At 39.6% G+C, this 19,379-nt stretch overlaps 2 protein-coding genes across 5 annotated transcripts in view; one reads left to right on the top strand and one right to left on the bottom strand.

Moving 5' to 3' along the window:
- BCL2L12 (BCL2 like 12) overlaps nucleotides 1–8,712 on the bottom strand; it is a 27,962-nt gene extending 19,250 nt beyond the window's left edge. Inside the window, exon 1 of the mRNA XM_081932528.1 lies at nucleotides 8,698–8,712. The gene's annotated coding sequence lies outside the window, so the exon portion shown is untranslated. The remainder of the gene's footprint in view (nucleotides 1–8,697) is intronic.
- Nucleotides 2,606–19,379, top strand: NR1H2 (nuclear receptor subfamily 1 group H member 2). Of its 4 annotated transcripts, none has more exons than XM_081932524.1 (10): nucleotides 2,606–2,728; nucleotides 4,134–4,355; nucleotides 5,002–5,218; nucleotides 5,356–5,484; nucleotides 7,020–7,289; nucleotides 8,038–8,279; nucleotides 10,442–10,621; nucleotides 11,955–12,054; nucleotides 15,980–16,188; nucleotides 18,738–19,379. In XM_081932524.1, exons 3-10 carry the CDS (start codon nucleotides 5,179–5,181, stop codon nucleotides 18,882–18,884), a joined length of 1,317 nt encoding a protein of 438 aa, XP_081788650.1. In that variant the 5' UTR covers nucleotides 2,606–2,728; nucleotides 4,134–4,355; nucleotides 5,002–5,178; the 3' UTR covers nucleotides 18,885–19,379. The 4 variants fall into 4 exon arrangements, with proteins under 4 accessions (XP_081788650.1, XP_081788651.1, XP_081788652.1 ...); XM_081932525.1 differs by having other exon boundaries at nucleotides 4,953–5,218; XM_081932526.1 differs by having other exon boundaries at nucleotides 4,134–5,218; nucleotides 5,362–5,484.

Below are 19,379 nucleotides of genomic sequence, written 5' to 3'. Positions count from 1 at the left end.
TCCTTCTTTTCATTAGACTAGACATACCCAGTTCCTGCAACCGTTCTTCATATGTTTTAGTCTCCAGTCCCCTAATCATCTTTGTTGCTCTTCTCTGCACTCTTTCTAGAGTCTCCACATCTTTTCTACATTGTGGCGACCAAAACTGGATGCAGTATTCCAAGTGTGGTCTTATCAAGGCATTATAAAGTGGTATTAACACTTCACATGATCTTGATTCTATCCCTCTGTTTATGTAGCCTAGAACTGTGTTGGCTTTTTTGGCAGCTGCTGCACACTGCTGGCTCCTATTTAATGGTTAACAAAAATCTTGTCTTGTTTAAAGCTATTGATTTGTTTATTACATTTTAAACTTCAGGTACTCCTTCACTTACGACTACAATTGAGCCCAACATTTCTGTTTGTTATGTGAATTTTGCCCCATTTTACGACCTTTTTTTGCCATAGTTGTTAATTCAATCACTGCAGTTGATATGTTAGTAATCCAGTTCTTAAGTGAATCTGGCTTCTCCCCTGACTTCTCGCAAAAAAGTGACCATGTGATCCTGGGATACAGCAAGTCATAAATATGAACCAGTTGCCAAATAACTGAATTTTGATCACATGATCATGGCAATTCTACAAAGGTCGTATGAAAAATGGTTGTCATTTTTCAGTGCAGTTGTAACTTTGTTAAAACTTTCCCGTTGTAACTCTATACAAATTGTTATAAGTCGAGGACTACCTGTACTCATTAGCAACTGCTGCATAAATTCCTTTTGGTGGTGTTATAATATACATTAATCTGAACAATTATAAAATGCATGTTTAATAAAACACCCATATTACAAAGCTTATGCCTATCTGGGACAAGTGAGATCTTATCTATTGAATGTATTCTTTTAAACTGTGAATTTCACTCTAATTTGAAACAAAGGAAGCTTCTTTCCTTTATTAAAATGTTTCCTGCGCATTCAGATGAATATGTAAATTATCTGCTAGCAGTTAGACATCCTGTACCTATAAAGGTGTACTATAACATGATTGCCAGTCCACGACAGATCTGACTCACTATATATGTATCAAATTACGTGGATTTTTATGACCGTTGTTTGATGTAATTCTGATGTAAGACCAAATAAAGTCTGTAATTGTAATTGCATAAATGTATAACAACCCAAGAGAATAAAAGAAGTCCAAAAAATTCAATCGGACTTAGTTTCAGAATGGGTTCCATTAGAACATCCCAAGTTTGCTTCTTAGGAAGACAAAACTTTAATTAATGGCATTACTCTTTTTTTATAAAGTTTTATTAATTCTCTAGTATTACATTTAATTAGTGCTTAATAAACATCGTGTTGTCTAGGTTGTTTTGTTTGCTTAACAATACAAATTATATTCCTAATCTTTACCCTTTTTTTCCAGCCATTGATAAAATAAATTCCACGCTTGGTAGTAATCTGTATCTTCTATCTGTTTAATCTTCAATGTACGTCTGTCCATTTCTGCACAGTCCAATAACTTAGTTATCTCTTCATCTGGTTGTATTTCTTCATTTTCCCAAAGCTGCGCAAATACAATCCTTGCTGCTGTTAATACATGCAGTATTAAATGTACACTTCATTTATCAAAGTTTTCTGGTAGTATGTCTAATAAAAAAAAGGTCCAGGTTTAAGATCTACATGGTTTCCTGACATCTTTTCTAGCCACGTGTATTTTTGCCCCCCCCCCCCCCCTTTTCTTTTCTTTTTTTTTTTTTTGCTTTAGCACAAGTCCACCACAGATATGTGCCAGATTTCTGGTTACATCTCCAACATTTATTAGAAATTTTTGAATATTTTGGCTAACCCAGCAGGTGGTAAATGCTATCTTTAAAGCATCTTATATAACTTTAATTTATAAGAAGTTACCAAATTAATGGCTCTATTCTTGTGTATGAAGTTGTGAAATGCAATCTAGAGATTCTACAAAAAGTACACCCAGTAGCTGGAAAGGAGAAAGGTGACGAGAGGAGGATGGAAGGGAGAAGAAGAGCGGGTAGGAAGGGGAAGAGTAGGAGTAGGAGGAAGGGAAGGGAAGAAGGAAGGGAAGGAAGTAAAGAAGGGAGGGAGGGAGAAAAGAAAGGGAAAATAAGGTGGTGTTACAACAGGAGGAAGGGATGGTAAATAAAGCAACCCAAACTGTATATTATAACCTATTAAATGAAATAATAAATGTATAAGAATGATAAATGTATAGAAAAATAACAATTATGTGAATATATACTTAAAATGCTAGGTAAGAGAACAAAAATTTAAAAAATTCTGGAGAAAAAAAATACGTGGCTGAAGAGCGAACCATCAGTGAAGCTGCTTCAAGAATCTCATGTGAAATCCACGCACTTGCCACTCAGCAAAGTGGATAATAAACGCGGCTGCCAAATCAGTATCTTGTGATGTGGCTAAATGGAGTCTGAATTGCACAACTCCTTTTTTTTTTTCCTTTTCCCCTGGAAGCACAAAGAGCTCGTCTCCTTCCCGGGTCCACCCCCGCTCGGTGTTGTGCAATCCCCACGACACAGCGCGCTAGCACTGCGGTGCAAAACGCAGACCCGACGAAGATGCAGACGCGCCCGCCAGAAAAGGGGTGGTTTCCCACGTTGGAAAGGAAGTGACGCCTGCCCAGGGTTCCCGGAAGCGCCTTGCTTCTGTATGTGAAAGAAGTGTTTTCACTGGCTTAGGCAAGTGGTGGGACTCCGAGAGAGCAGAAGGTAAAGAGTGGTCTCGAAGTATTGTACGCGGGAGAGGGAAATCGCGTTGATACCCACCCGGGCGAGGATGGGAATGATAGTGGCTGGTCTCCCGGTTCCTTACGTTGCAGAATCTCGGACAAATCTGGGATGTAAAAGCTGCACTTCCCCCACTCTTCCCTGGTTAAGCGGACGGGTAGAGATCCCAGCTGCTTGCATCCCGTTAACTCCGTCGTCCCGTATTGGTTTTCTCGGGGGGGTAAATCCCGTGGGGTCAGGGAAGGTTTTCTGAGCTATGCTGGAACGGTGTCGAAAAGGTTTGGGGGCTTTTGAGCAGGGAGGAGATCCCCAGATTACTCCTCCGACTCGTTGTGGGGGTTGGGAAGCAAAGAACTTGGGAAAGTGAAACCCTAGCCCTGAATTTAGGAGAGGATCAAGAGCGAGCGAAGAGGTGTGAAGCCGAATGTTTCCAAAGTTACCGTTTGCTAGTGCAACTAGCAAGTGGGAGGAGACGTCAGTTTCCAATAAGTGGCAGATCATTAGCTTGGAGGAATGCCAGGCCTCCCTAGAAGTTTGCTTTGAGAAGTTATTGGAGAAGAAAAACCTTTACAAAATAGATTAAGTTAGAAACCCGGAGGTCTCCGATTTTAATTTCACCTCTCTTTTTGAAAGTTACAAAACTATTACAACTTTTACATCAGCTTTCATTCAGAGACTATTGTGTGTTAAGATGAGAATTCTGGGCATCATAGCTATGAATACCTGTGTTTAAATTGCCTTTGGATTTAAAGAAGGAATTCCTAAAAGTTCAGTTTTTAAAAGAGCATTTATAACAGGAATCATAATTAGGTTTTTTAAAAAAGATTTATTTGGTTGATGTATGATTACATTCATGTTTGTCACAAAGAAAGGGTAACAATATAATAAATACATTAATTTGATATACAAGGATTCTTATGTTTTTTTTCTGTTTGAACTTGTTTCCTCAAATTTCTTTGTCACAGCTATCCAGAATTTTAAATATTTAAGTTATCTCTGGACTCCTTCTGGCTTTTTGCAGGGAGGACTTTAGAGTGAGAAGATTGTTGTTATTTTTAGTGGTTCAAAAATGTTGTTTAACTTCTTTTAGACTTCAATAATAATTTTTATGGGTTTCAAATCTCAGGAAAGAGCAGGAAAACAAATTCAGTAATATAATTGAGATCTGAGGTTGCCAAAAATGGTTTTAGGTTCTGTATGTGGCTCTGAGCCACAGATTACTCATTTTTTTATTTTAATACTGCTGAACATATAAGAGGAAACCCTTACCAACATTCTCAAAACTAAGTATTAGTGAGTCAAACTGCCTTATGCTCTTCACATAATCATATATTATGGTGTACAATAAGGGAATTTGCTGATATCTTCTTTTTCTTTCTTCTTTCAGGCTACATTTTACTTTCAGGCAGTAATTTGGTCACCTGTACCTCCTTCCTAATAACTGCCGTTGTGCCCCCTCCATAAGTCCTGCTATATGGTTGTATATTAGCTGAATATCTTTTCATATTGGGGGGGGGGGAGAAAGGTGGGACAGAATTTAAGGACAACTTCCAGACCTTGGATAAAGTTTTCATGGAATGTTTGATGTAGAGCAAATAACTACATGAGGGTGAGTAACAGTTTTGAAAAAGAAGCTGTTGATATAGGATGAAGATAGGGAACTTTTTCATTTTTGTGTATTTGTGGGGAAAAGTTTATTAATAGTTATATCTTGTGAATCTTATTCAATTTAGTAAGAGTTACATGTAGGTGGAAGTTTTTTCTCTCTCCCTTTTTCTGTTTGATATTCACCATCCCTCTCTGCCTCCCCCATCTCTACATCATTTGTTTCCTATTCAGTGGGAAAGGCAAACATTCCTTGCTTGTGATTTGCTTACTTGCTGAGGTCTTTAGTTGAAAGTACACAGTTTCCTCATCATTGGTGTTGAAGAAGACGTGCTAAATTAAGAGCAAAGGCAATCTAGTAATGTATTTTCTAAAAGGGCCTTATCACAAGCAAAATATGAAGAAACAATTTATTTATACTATTACTGCCAGCATCTAGAATCTACTGATGTGTTTCTCCAAATATGGATATTCCATGGAGCCATCATAGATAAAAGCTTGATGATCTGTCCTCAGTAAATCTGGCTTATCTTTTTAATTCTGTTTCAGAAAGTAGTTATTTTTGATCCACGTGACAATAGTTTCCCTATGTTGTTGGCAGAATTGGTTGAGAGTGCACTTGGGTGCATATGGACTCTTTTTCCTATCAGGCAGGAGAGCACAACTTTTGAGGTAAAGTACGTCTCCCAGGACAAGACAGAGAATGGTAGGACTTTTGTCTTTCCCGAGGAAATGAAAGAGGACTGAAGAAGCTGAGCTCCAAAGGACTGTTTTGTCCTCTGATTCCAAAGCCAGCTATATAATGCTGCTGTGGCTCATGCCCTGAGATGGCCAAAACAGGCACTGATGAACCTCAGTTATCACAAGGTAAGTTTAATAAAATCTACCTGAGGCCCACTGCTGAACAAGTAAGATAAGCTTTTCAGAGTTTAATAATTATCTCCTCCTCCTCCACCACCACCTTCTTCCACCTCCTTCTTCTTCCACCTTCTTTTCCTTCAAAGAAACAGACTGTGGGGAGCCCACTTCACAGATCAAAAACGAATGGTCAGTGGCAAAGACAGAGTCTCAGAACACAGTGAAAATTGAAGTAATTTGCACAGATGATGGCGAAAGTTCTACGCATAGCACTGGTGAGCAAAATAAACAATTCATCAATCTGAAGTGTATTAGAAAGGGGAATATTATTGAGGAAATTATTATTATAGGTAGTCCTGAATTACGACTGTTATAAGCATGCCCATCACAGTTTTAACTTGTGATTATCATAAATCAGGTCGCCACATGACCGACCTGATTTTACAACCTTTTTTTGCACCGACCCTTAAGTGACTGCCGTAGTCATTAAGCGAAGCAGTGTTTCACCATGGGCCCGGTTTCGCTGAAAACTGAAATTAAATGAGAATTTTGGGCAAAAACATAAAATGTGGTCGCATGAGTGCAAGACACTGTAAACAGTTTTAAATGTGACCTGATTGCTGAGCATCTGAAGTATGGTCTTGTGGTTAGGCGGGGGAAGGTCTGTCGTAGCTTCAAACATTTCCCAAGCAACCAGTCATAAATTGAGGACTGCCCGTACAGGTGTAGTAAGGATTCGGAGCAAAAGTCCATGTGCTGTTACATTTTAAATGTTTCCATGTTCTTTTTCGGTATGGAAATTTGAAGAAAATGGCTAGTTTGTATGAAATAATAAGCCAGATTCCAGTGAATTTTATTTTATTTTAGGGATAATGTGCTTATGTAGCCTGACCTGACTAGTTGTTCCTCCATCCAGTGGAAATGACTAAGCAACTATACTGGTATGGGTGGCACAAAAGGCCAAACTCTTTTCACATTGAGGCATCATTCTCAAAAATAATTGTTTTTGTCAAAAATGAAATTTGATTAATACTTAAATTGGTTATTTAATTGGTTCAGTTACTATAATGTCTAACTTGCCCATTGTTGCCTCATTACAAATTATAATCCATATGTGGCAACATACAGAGCTACTACAAAGATTGCACTCAAGACTTTCGGGAACTGAAAGAAGCAGATAATAACCACAAATTTTCACAGGAATATGGAAGCCACAAACCACTAAATACCATCAAAACACTTGCAACATGATGTAAAAGCCTAGGAGAACTGAAAAAGTGTTTTCAAAGATTGTCTAGTTTAGTACCAAGCAACTAAATAAAACGATCCAGGGCAAAAGTTCATGTTTTCATGAACAGTCTGACTTTGTAGCTAGCTACCACTTGAAAAAGAGAAGTTAAATGGTTAAGAGGAGTGGTTGAGTTTGCCTGTCTAATGGGATATTAAAGGAACTATGCTGACAAGGGAATTCTGGGAGTTGAAGTCCACACATCTTAAAGTTGCCAAGTTTGAAAAACACTGCTTAACACTAACCACAATAAAATGCAATCCCTTCCCTATCAGTCTTATATGTTCCATTATGACTCCTGATTGCTTATTTTTGTTAAATGCTTCCAAATGATTGGCCACTGAAGATTATTAGAGGGGATAAGAATAAACCAAATGCATTATTTCTGCAATAGCCAGGCATGTGAGCACTTTAAAAACATTGAAATTAACGCTTGGCAATTAAGAAGTTGGGGGGGGGGGTGGAGACATCCCTATTTCTCTTAAAATAATTATTTTTGGTTTTCTGTCTCTTCCTCTGCAGCTGAGGAGCCAGCCCGCAAACGCAAAAAGGGACCTGCCCCCAAGATGTTGGGGGACGAAGTCTGCAGCGTATGTGGGGACAAGGCCTCGGGTTTTCACTATAATGTCCTGAGTTGTGAGGGTTGTAAGGGCTTCTTCCGGCGCAGCCTCATCAAAGGAGCTCAGTATACCTGCAAGGGCAGTGGGCAGTGCCACATGGACATGTACATGCGCCGGAAGTGCCAGGAATGCCGGTTGAAAAAATGCCGACAAGCAGGCATGCGGGAAGAATGTGAGTAATGGGATCTTAGCCGTTACAACCAGTTAAGGTTACTTATCAGGGCCCAGCTAGGAATGGGAACTGTCCTGGTGCAGAGCAAATCCAGCTAGGGAATTCTGGAAATTAAAATCTACGTGCCTTAAAGTTGAGAAACATTGCCGCAGACATGAGGAATCTGTAGCCCACTAGATGGCGCTGAAGAGTAAGCCAAAATAGCCAATAGCGAGAAATGATGGGAGTTGAAGCACTGCCCACATTTGATAGGCCGAATAATCCTTATCAGGAAGAAAACCCTCAAGTTACAAACATCAAAAAGGCTGCTGAAAGTGCAAAGTTTTGAGTCAATAGGATTGGATTGTACTCTGACGGAAAACAATAGTGAGGCAGAAAATAAATCTTTCTGGGCAGTGCATCCCACAGTTGAGAAAGATGGTTCTTTAAAATGCTACCCTGTTTCCCCGAAAATAAGCACTCCTTAGATAATAAGCCCAATTGGACTTTTGAGCTCATGCACTAAAATAAGTCCTTCCCCAAAAATATTGCAACACAGCAGCAGCCAGGAGGTGGCCACACTCACCGCCTCCTGCACCTCAAAAATAATAAGACCTCCCCGAAAATAAGGCCAAGCACTTATTTGGGGAGTCAAAAGAAAATAAGACTCTTGTCTTATTTTCGGGGAAACACGGTAAGTGCATCTGGAATTCTCTGTTGAACTTTTGAGATCTTTTCATTTCATGCCAGACTCCCTCTCTGTCTCCAGGTGTCCTTTCAGAAGAGCAAATCCGCAAGAAGAAGATCTCTAAGCACGAGGGTGATGGGGTTCCAGCTGGGGAGAGAGATGGAGGTGAAGTACTTCGAGTACCTCCGTTGCTCTGTGATCCTGCTTTATCTCAGCCTGAGCCGGTTCCTCTTACCCCACAGCAGGAGGGCATGATCCAACAGTTGGTGGCGGCCCAACAGCAGTGTAACAAGAGGAGCTTTAGCGATCAGCCCAAAGTCACAGTAAGCGTGTGTGTGTGTGTGTGTGTGTGTGTGCGCATGTGTGTGTGTATGTGTGTGTGTGGGGAGAGAGACCTAAGTCCTGACTAGTTTTAAGGCAAGGGCCTATGGCAAAGGCAGGCAATAGTTTTAATGACTTTCTAGAGCAGCTTTCATCTTCTAATCCTTTCTGGGTAAGTTGGACTGTAATTTCCATGATTATAAAAAAGAGATTGGGTAACCATTTGTCTGAAATGATATAGGGCCGAGATGGCGAACCTATGGCATGTGAGGTGCGCGGCGAGAGCAGGAGAGTTACTGAGCAGTGATTGGCTGCCCTGCGAACAGCTTGCTTATAAATAGCTGTCGAACGGGAACTGTTCTATGCTTGTTGGTTCTGGAGTTGCTGTTGCGTTAGCTGTGTGTAATAAAGCCTTGTTACTTGAGTCATTGTCTCGCTTCCGTCATTGCCACCCATCAAACTTAACATTTGGCAACGAAGATGGGATCGGCTGAGGCATAGGAAGGTCACGTAAGAACGAATTTTTTTTACACAAGGCTATTCAGCTAATCGCTGAGGCAATCTCCTCAGAATGCGTCCTTTTCAGGATGCCTAATTTAAACAACTTCGCACCATTTGCGCCAGGCTCAGAGTCCTGGGAGGCTTACATTGAGCATTTCGAGTGTTTCCTCGAGGCAAACAATCTGACTAACTTGCCCAGTGAGAGGAAGAGAGCCCAATTTCTGAATGCTTGTGGGCGTGAAATGTTTGGAACAGCCAGGGCTTTGGCCGCGCCGTAACCTGTCCAATCTCTATCATGGGAGACCTTGCTGGCAAGACTGCAAAACCATTATGCCCCTGCTCCATTGCGCATAGTTAGGCACTATGCATTCCGACAAAGCTGCAGAAAGAGGGGAGTCTGTGAACCAGTATATGGCTGGCCTCAGGGCTGCGGTGTTGCACTGTGACTTTCCTAATCTAGATGACTCCCTACTTGAACAATTTGTGTGCGGTGTGACCGATTCGAGGCTTCGTCGCCGATTGTTAGCCCGTTCAGAGCTTAGCCTTCAATCGGCATTAGACGAGGCTCGTGCCTCTGAGATGTCCAATGAGTCCTCTGCTGAGATTGAGAGGTTTCAAGCCTCAGCGCCCTCTGCACTACCATCTACTAAGACTGTGCCTATTCATCAGGGAGAGGTGGATGAAAATCCTTTGTCCGACACGGATGAGGCTGGAGTTAACCGCCTCAAGATGGCAGGTGGCAGAGCAGGGCACTCAAGGAAGAAATCACCTCAGAGCTCCTGTGCTGGTTGTGGCGGGAACCATGCCCATGCCTGGTGTTGTTTCAAAGAGTTACTGAACAGTGATTGGCTGCCCCGCTGACAGCTTGCTTATAAATAGCTGTCAAGCAGGAACTGTTCTATGCTTGTTGGTTCTGGAGTTGCTGTTGCGTTAGCTGTGTGTAATAAAGCCTTGTTACTTGAGTCACTGTCTCGCCTCCGTCATTGCCACCAATTGAACTTAACAAGGAGGCTTCCCTAGAGCCTCCAGAGGACTAAAAACCACCCTATGAGCAAACCAGAAGTCACTTCCGGTTTGCTCGGAGGGTCGGTTTAAACCCTCCGGAGGATTCAGGGACCTTCAGGAGGCTTCCCTGAAGCCTTCTCATAGGGTGAAGGTCCCTGAAGCCTCCAGAGGGCTTAAACCGACCCTCCGAGCAAACCAGAAGTGACTTCCTGTTTGCTCGTAAGATCGTTTTTTGCCCTTCGGAGGCTTCAGGGAAGCCTTCTGAAGGTCCCTGAAGCCTCCGGAGGGCTTCTGGGGAGGGGAGGGAGGGCTGTTTTCGCCCTCCCCAGGCTCCTATAAAGCCTCTGGAGCTTGGGAAGGGCGAAAAAAGCATGGAAAAATGGGGGGGAGCACCTCATGCGCGCATGCGCACTGGGAAGGTTGCACATTGCATTATGGGTGCGGCACGCCCACACACGACCCCCCTGCGCCTCCCCCCCTTATGGCACGCGAGCCAAAAAAGGTTCACCATCGCTGATATAGGGTTTTCTCGAACTAGAAAAGACCTCCAAGGTCCCTTCCAACTCTCTTAATCTGGATAAGCCATATATTGTACTGGACAAACATCATTCCCTTTTTATTTCGTCCCTTATCTCTTATTTTTCCCATTACTTCCCAGCCCTGGCCAATGAGCAGTGACCCCAACAGCCGGGAGGCTCGCCAGCAGCGCTTTGCCCATTTTACAGAATTAGCCATCATCTCAGTGCAAGAGATTGTAGATTTTGCCAAGCAAGTACCCGGCTTCCTGCAGCTCTCACGGGAAGACCAAATCGCACTGCTAAAGGCTTCTACCATTGAGGTGAGCAAGGATCTTTCTTTTGCCTCCATAGCTATAAGAGCTAAAAATCTTATGTTGGCTAGGGCTGTTGTCCTGGAAATATCTGTGTAGACAAAGATCCTACACCCTGTAGTAATTACTCCATGAAATCTGGCATATCACATGTTTTGCACAAACAAAATTAATCAGTAATATTTCCAATAAAAGAGGACCAGATAGCAAATGATGAAAAAGATTTTCTGCCAAAGGGATTTTTGCAACCATTGATACAGACCATGTTTTCAACCTTAGCAGCTTGAAGATGTGTAGACTTCAACTCCCAGAATTCCCCAGTCAGCCATTTTGGGAGATGAAGTCCATTTCTTCAAGATGATACGGTTGAGTAACATTGATAGACACAATATTAGATCAGCTGGGCAAATTAATTCCTTTACTATAAACAATCCTATTATTAATATATGATGCACCAAAAAAAATTACACAGACATACTCATCTACATACAAGATCATTACCTCCAGACCCTAAAGCAAAATAACAATAATTTCTCTATTCAGGGTATTTCTAATAGAATTTTAAAACATGTATCTGCAATTTTATAGTCCAGGTACAAAGGCTGTTGCCTGTGAGAATTGGGCTGAACTTTAAAATGTTTTCTATGAATACAGAATGGGTATTTACTTATGATACTTGCTGTTACACTGCTTTTACTATATTGCAATGTGTACTGCATTGTGTGTTGCTTCTGCTTTTTTAGGCCTCAGAATGGGAAAGGATATAATTTCTTTTAAGCAGAGAAAAGGAAGGAGAGTTTAGCTTTCCACATAATTAATAAGTGGCATATAAAGTTACCTACCTAAACACGCACCATGAATGTTATATAGTTTTTTTTTCTATATGCAGTGTTTTGTTTTGTTTTTGGGTTACAAATTTTAAAATCTCTTTACAAACCAAGTGTTGTCCGGGTTTTCCCCCCTTTTTACATTCTCTCTTATACATAATTAATTTTACATCACATTATCATTTCTAAATTTCGGCCCCACGTTTTCTTCCTATATTTCCATCTTGAGTTTAAAAAATTTTTTAACAAATAAGCAAAATCATTTTTTGCCCTTTCAGGAAAAAGTATACCAAATGTATCATTTCATTTTCCATTTGTTATTTCTAGTTTCTATATGCAGCATATATCATAAAGTTCCATTTTAATATAACAAGCATTTTACTTAATTGGTTATCCGCACTTAACAATATTGTCTTATTTAACTATATATCATAAGCAGTGTCAACATATTTCATTTTATATAGTTTTTTGAAGAAGAGTAATAGCTGTTCTTTAACACTTGCTTGTCTTCTTAGATCATGTTATTAGAGACAGCCAGGCGCTATAATCATGAGACTCAGTGCATTACGTTTCTTAAAGATTTTACATACAGCAAGGATGATTTTCACCGTGCAGGTGAGTGAAAAGTGAATTATGATGAGATGGTGCAGGGAAGAAATCTGCAGACAGAAAGAGGGGGGGAAATAAAAAATGTGTATGAAATGGTAGAGGCTACTTCCCCAAAAAATTCCTGGCCCACCCAAGAAGAATCAGCTGGCTGTGAGTGATGGGAATTGTGATATAAACACATTTGGCATTTGGATTCTTAGCACGTTATGACTCCCATTAGATAAAAAAATGGAGAAATTGAGAATGCAGCATATGTGAATATTGGTTCATTCTCCAATCGAGAAGATTCTTGCAGTCAAATCTATATATTTTGAGTAAATCTCAATGTAAGCAGAATCACTATTTTGTTTAGAAATATATAATTTGTATTTTTCAAATATGTGTTTTGTTTAAAGTTCTTACTGGAGATAGATTCTATTTTTCAAAAATATATTTGAGGATACTAATAAGGGATAAATCAAGGGTAGACCAGTGATGTATTTCTGGTTGATTACTCCCGATTCCTTGTTTCACATCTCAAACGAAAAGGGTGTCATAAAGATTACTGAGCTTTCACATTTAACAAGAGTTTACATTTGTTTCTAATCCTTTTGAAGAGGTGAACCTATAAGGCAAGACTTAAATATCTGGAAACAACTCAGATTGTCCTTTGTATCTTCTGCATGTCTAGTCTTGATTCTGGGATCTTTATTGTGCAGTGAAAAGGGTGTATTGGTTCAGGCTCTCTAGTTTAGTTTCCTTCTTCCTTCCTCTGTTAAGGAACAGTTGTTTACATGTCGCATTATATAATTTATTTTTCTATGTTGGAAGAAAGCTTGGAGCAACTTGTATTGGAGGAGCTTAAAAGTGTTCTTCACTGATTTTCTTTTTGCCTATAACCAGAGTTACTTTCTAGTAAGCATTTGTTGCCTTAGTTGTACTGTATGTTAATTTTTTAAGCCTAGTTCAAAATGCTGATATTTTGATTATTTATTAGTAATCTTTCAGCATCCTGAATTCAGCTGAAGAATTGTACCTTACTGCTAGTCAAGACAAGTTAGTTAAGGAGAAAACTTACTTTGTAGCTGTTTTTTTTGAAAAATTTTTATTGTTTTAATTAAACAAGAACACAAAAAAAGAATCATCCTTCATTACATCTTGTAGAAAGCGTGTCGATTAATTACAAATAAATTTCATGTGTTACTACCACAATCATTATTTATACTTCCTTCATATTGAATTGTACGTTTTAAATCAAATTTTTTATGTATTTTACTATCAATGAACCACCATTCTTATTTAACTAGAATTATTTAAATGTGCTTTTATCTGGAATCATTTGTATTTAAAGACACAACCATCTACTGGCATTCATTAGCTATTTCAATAAACCTCCAATAGTTACCCTTTTATAACATATTCTGAAAAAAAAATCAATAAATAAGATATCTAAACATTCCCCCCCTTTTTCCCCCAACTCACTATTTAATGCTTATATCTAATTGCTTTTACCAATGCCAATACATGTAGAAATCGTTAGACATTATCTATTAACATTTCCTTATTATTATTGTAGTTAGCTAAAAATTATTTACTATTTATATCACATCTCCTCTCATCCAACCCAAGAAAGATTACATCTTTATAACAAAATCTAAACAAAAATTTGTTAATAGAGTTTATAAGTGCCCAAGAAAGATTACATCTTTATAACAAAATCGAAACAAAAATTTATTAGTAAAATTGATAAATCTTTTTCCCAGGTCCCTATTTGTAGTTTATATCCAAGTTGCTTTTACTAGTTAAAATTATTATTTCATTATTATTATCGTAATGAATTATTCGTTAACGAATAAACATTTAATGAAACAATCTAAAAGCATCTGCAAAGTCCTACTTATTAATCACCAAAAATTAACTAAGTTTTTTATTATCAACATTCATTATCAACCTGTATCTTTCCAGTAACAAAACAGTCTTATCTCTTTTGCCAGTTGTTGTGTCAATTTTCTTATTAACGTCTTTATAAGGTTTTTAAAAACTTCTTTCCGCACTTTTTTGCTTAAAAGATCTCTCGGGTAGTCTCGTTGCCCTTGAACTGGTATTGAAATTAGCGTATCTTTGATTATCATACGTATTTCTGAAACTGTTTCTCTTCTTAATTCCATCATCAATTCCATATCTTGACACGAGGGATAGAGCTCCAGATTTTCAAATTCACTTTTCCATATTCCCTTCTTTCCACTTTCACTCATGAATGCTCCATTAATAAGTTCATCTGTTATCTTATCTTTATTTTCTATATCTTCATTCTCTTCTTTAATTTTTGGGGCTCCAACCCCTTCATCTTTTGCTGTACAAGACAATAGTCTATCCAACTTCTTCTCAAATCTCCCAAATCCTTCCAATATGTTTTGAATTCCAACCAAAAAATCTTGAAAACTTAAGGTTTCCTCATCTGCATATTGATACATATTCCCAAGAAGAAAAAAAGAAAAGAGAGGAGAAAGAAGAAAAAACAATCTAAAATCCACTGCCACTCTAGCCTTCAATGTCTCTTTTGTGTACAAGTTCTTTTAATTTTTTCAAAAAGGAAGGGTTCTATCTTTTTCTTTTCTTTTTCTTCCCTTGCCAAAATATTTCACAAAGGCACCTGCAAAAAAAAACAATCCGTGCCCTTGCTCCTTATCAGTCTCCACAAGTAAGCTGCAAACCCTCCAGTTACAGAGTCAGTAAAATCAAAGGAAAGAGAACAAAGGATACATTGTTTCAAAAGTGGGGGGAAACCAAGTTCTGGCTTCTGAGTGGCAGATTCGATTTTCTCCTATTTGTTTCAAGCTTATGGAAAGCAAAAGTCTTTAAATGTCTTTAATGAAGTTTAATAAGCAATAGTAGGGAGGATTGTTAGAGTAAAAAAGGTTTTAGTTCAGCCAAAAAATAAGGTAGCAAAGAATAGGAGAAAAAAAAAATCAATTCGTTCACTTAAGAGAAGAAACAGGAAACGTTACCATCACTTCAATCCACAAAACATCGTTACAAAGAAAGGGGGAAAAAACTTTCTAAGGCAGTCCAATAAAGATAAATTTCACTGCTTTATTCTTTTATTTAAGGGACTAATTTATCTTTTTAAAAAAGTTTCTTTGGACAGTCATTCTCAAAGAAAAAATCTCACCAAATGGATTCACTTTCACTGCCTTCTTTCTGGAGCCATCTCCGACTTTGTCAGCCTGGGGCTGTCTGTTTACCGCCGACTTGGAGAGCTTCCCTTGGGTCAATCAGGGACTTTGCGATGTCCCTGAGACCAGCAAGGATTTGTCTCCCTGTTCACCGTCTCTTCGGGACGGTTTAGGTCCATTTGGACTGTGCAGCGATAAAAGTATCAACAGCGGTCTCGGACTGTCGAGACCGCATGTTCTGTCGTCGCGAAGTTGGCTCGAGTCTCCTCATTTTGTAGCTGTTTTGATTATTGAATTTCTTTAGGAGATCTGTGTCAATCTATTTCACTTGCTACGGCCCGACTTTAAAAAAAAATTCTGGTAGGCATTTTGCCTGACAAAGTTTCACATTATTTTGTGCCACTAACCATGCTCAGGTTATACCACTGTCTAATGAATGTATCATGTTGTTTTCTGTTTTTAAAATATAGTTACTTTATAATGAATTAGCTCTTAATTTTATGGATGCATCTACATGGCAGTTTGCTATTGCCAACTTCTGGAAAGTCTTTTCAACCTTCAGCCCAAACTATTAATTTATTATTAGGCATTTATACTTTGAAGCACTCATAAGTTTTAGTAGTGCAAAATAGCTGAAGTGAGGTAGGATAGAAAACTAAAACAAACAAACAAACAAGAAATACACTTAGAGGTCTGAGCATGGAAAGTTAGATGACATCTATTGTTCCCTAATGTTTTGTTTCTCTCCTTCCCAATCCTCTCACCTCCAAAACAAGGTCTTCAGGTCGAATTCATCAACCCCATATTTGAGTTTTCTCGGGCCATGCGAGAGTTGCAGCTGGATGATGCTGAATATGCCCTCCTCATTGCGATCAACATCTTCTCTGCTGACAGGCCAAATGTGCAGGACCATGGCCTGGTAGAGGCCTTGCAGCAGCCCTATATTGAGGCTCTTAGTTCTTACATCCACCTCAATCGTCCACAGGTATTTAACCATAGAGCAAAGGGGATAGATTAGCATCATTGGGTGGAGGAAAAGTGATAAAAATAATATTCCTCCTGACCTAAGGCCCAAGACGAAACTTATGGTTTAGCACATTTTATTAGATTGCAAAGACCCCAGCTGGTTTAAGCCAACAAACTTTGGGTGCCCCTGATAAATCTTAGGACAGGATCGGGAAATTGGTAGCCTGCTCCATCCACTGAACTACACCTGTCATCTCCACTGACTATTTTTAGGCTAAGCACGAATGGTAGGAGTTCAGTGTCTAGAAGGCTGTATTGCATAGACATTTTTCTTTTCACTTTAGTTGATTAGGCAGAGGAAGTGCTAATTCTTTGTTTGCAAGGGAGAGAGGGATGGTTTTCTGTTCCAGTAGAGTGGAACAATCCCTGAACTGAAAACACAAAGCCATAAGGATAAATTTTCTGAATCCCGAAGGAAGTTTGCTTCAGATTAGCCTTTAATACTAAGAGTGCAAGTAAGAGTACAGTTCTAAGCATATTCCTTCAAAGTTGGCTGGAACTGCATAGTACACTAGACTAGACTCAATACTTCTTAAAGCATAACAACACAAAATGTATTGAACATGCTGGGTTTAGAGGTGGAAGAAGGCCTTTTTTCAGTTCATTTTTGCCAAGACTTTCCCAATATTGCAATGCCAAAAATCAGTGGCAAAGTGTCTGAATTTTTGGCATGGTTTTCTTCTAATTTAAAATAAAAAAATAAGTGTGGTAAGTCTCCAATAGATTTATTTCAGCTCTGAAACTGAAAACTTCTTCAACCCCCACTCTTATCAAACGAAAAAAAAGACTTTCTTTCTTTATCCAGGGATGTCACCACCCGGCAACCATAAAGATAGAAATCTTTAGAAATATTGCCTCCAATTCTACTAACAGTTTCCTATGACTAGACTAAGAATGGTAGGGTGTGGAGACAAGTTTCTTCCTGAAACATTTTTGGATTGTGCAATTCTGTCCTGCTTTCACTAGGTACAGCATGTTAAGAGTAGGCCAATAGCACCTTCCTTCTCTTTTCCCAATTCTTCCGGTTCCTTTTTTCCTTCAAGTTCTATCTTAGTAAAACATGTATCTTTCATAGGCCATAGTCTATGAATAGTCTATATGAATAGTATGTACATAGTCTATGTACATACTATTTTCAGATAGATGGGCAGGATTAAGTTAAAAAAAAAAAAAAGCTTTCAATTTACAGATACAGGTAGTCCTTGACTTATGACCAAAATCCAGCTCAAAATATCCATTGCTAAACAAAATTTACTTGCTAAGTGAATTGTTTCCCAATTTACCACCCTTTCCTGTCACAGTTGTTAAATGAATCATTGCAACTGTTAAGTTAATATCATGATTGCTAAGCAAATCTAATTTTCCCATTGATTTTGCTTGTCAGAAGGTTGCAAAAGGTAACACTGCAGCCGTCATATGTCAGCCAAGCATCCAAATTTTGATCACGTGGCCATGGGGCTGCTGCAGTAGTCTTAAGTGTGAAAAATGGTCATAAGTGACTTTTTTCAGTGCCGTTGTAACTTTGAATGGTCACTAAATTAATGGTTGTAAGTCAGACCTCATTCAACGTTCATTTTTATATATTTATTTATTATGTTTGTTGGCCACCCATCTCACCCAGAGTTCATTTGTTCAGCAGCCTTTCAAAGTTATGATGGTGCTCAACAAAGGGATTTAAAATCGTTCCTTGAAATTCTGCGTGTTGTAATGCCCCCTGCGGTCACGTATACAAAATTTGGGTGATTGGCAACCAAGTTGCATTTAGGATGGTTGCAGGGTCCTAATGTCATAGGGTGCCATTTGTGACCTTCTCTGACGGCTTTTCCCATGTAAAATCAAGGGGAACACAGCAGAAAAGGTCACCAGTTACTTGGTCTTCCCCCACTTTTTCTTCTCTCTCACTGCATTCTCCACCTGCACGCACACAGTGTCCTTCTCCTCCTTCCCTTTGCTCACAAGCACTGCATCCTTCTTTCTCCCTTTTCTCTCACACACCATGGCCCTTTTTCCCCTTACCTTTCCTCTGGACCACAGGACCTCCCTCTGGACCACAGGACCTCCCTCCCCAACTCATGTCCACCCTACACTGGGCCTCCCCGTCGTCCCCCCGTGACACTCCTCATTCCTTACCTGGGACTGCTGCTGCTTCCTTCTTAATGCCCTGTGTGTCTCCAGGTTACAACAGCAACTGGGACTGCTTGGATTACCCTGTGCGGTTGTGTAACATTGTGCTTTACAACCAGATCACTTAGTGACAGCAATCCCAGTCACCCAACTGCTATCATAATTCAACGGCTACCTGTATGTAAAAATTAAACGTTAGATTATATGACTGTTTGCCATGTATTTAATCAATTTGTATTCCACTCAAGACACTTAACATTTAAAGGCAGCTTTTTGAGCGCTCCGGACCATCTGCAGCCCTGGAATCTCAAACGACACAGTTCTGACTAAAGGCGTCACCAGACCTTTCACCAGACCTCTTTTGCCCTCCATTTCTTTCCACAGGACCACCTGATGTTCCCCCGCATGCTGATGAAGCTAGTGAGCCTGAGGACGTTGAGCAGCGTGCACTCAGAGCAGGTCTTTGCTTTGCGCCTTCAAGATAAGAAGCTTCCGCCACTTCTGTCTGAGATCTGGGACGTCCACGAATAGACCTTTTGAATGGACTGGGGAAGAGGCAGACCTCTCCCAGCAGCACCAGCAGGCACGCTTCCCCATAGCGAGTCTTTGGATTCAGCATAAGCCTTACAATGGCTGGACTGGGATCCTGCCAAAGGAATTGCGTCAAGTGAGCTACTAAGCACTTTTGTTTTCTCCTCCTTCCCGAACAGTCGTCATCTTTCTTCCATTGCTTCAGATATGGGGGGAGGGTGGGGGAGTGAGAAGAGGGAGAAGTAAAAAAAAAAAACAGAAAACACTTTTCCTCCAAAGACTGCACTCCCTCCCGTTTGTGAACAGCAAGCAGCTGTGCCCTGCCTCATTAACTTAACTGCAATGATTCACTTAACAACAGTGGCAAGACAACTGAGAATGGTTTCTCCTTAGGGAGGAAAGAGTTTTACAGTGAAAATAAGAGGGGGTTACCATATATAGTACCTGGTGTATGGGGCAAATACCCAGAAGAAATAAACTGGTTATGAAAATAAA

This window comes from Natrix helvetica (assembly GCF_964273705.1).
Source record: "Natrix helvetica genome assembly, chromosome: Z".
In the NCBI taxonomy this organism is placed as follows: Eukaryota; Metazoa; Chordata; class Lepidosauria; order Squamata; family Natricidae; genus Natrix; species Natrix helvetica.
The sequence above is the reverse complement of the archived record's forward strand: the minus strand, read 5'-3'. Positions and strand labels throughout refer to the sequence as shown.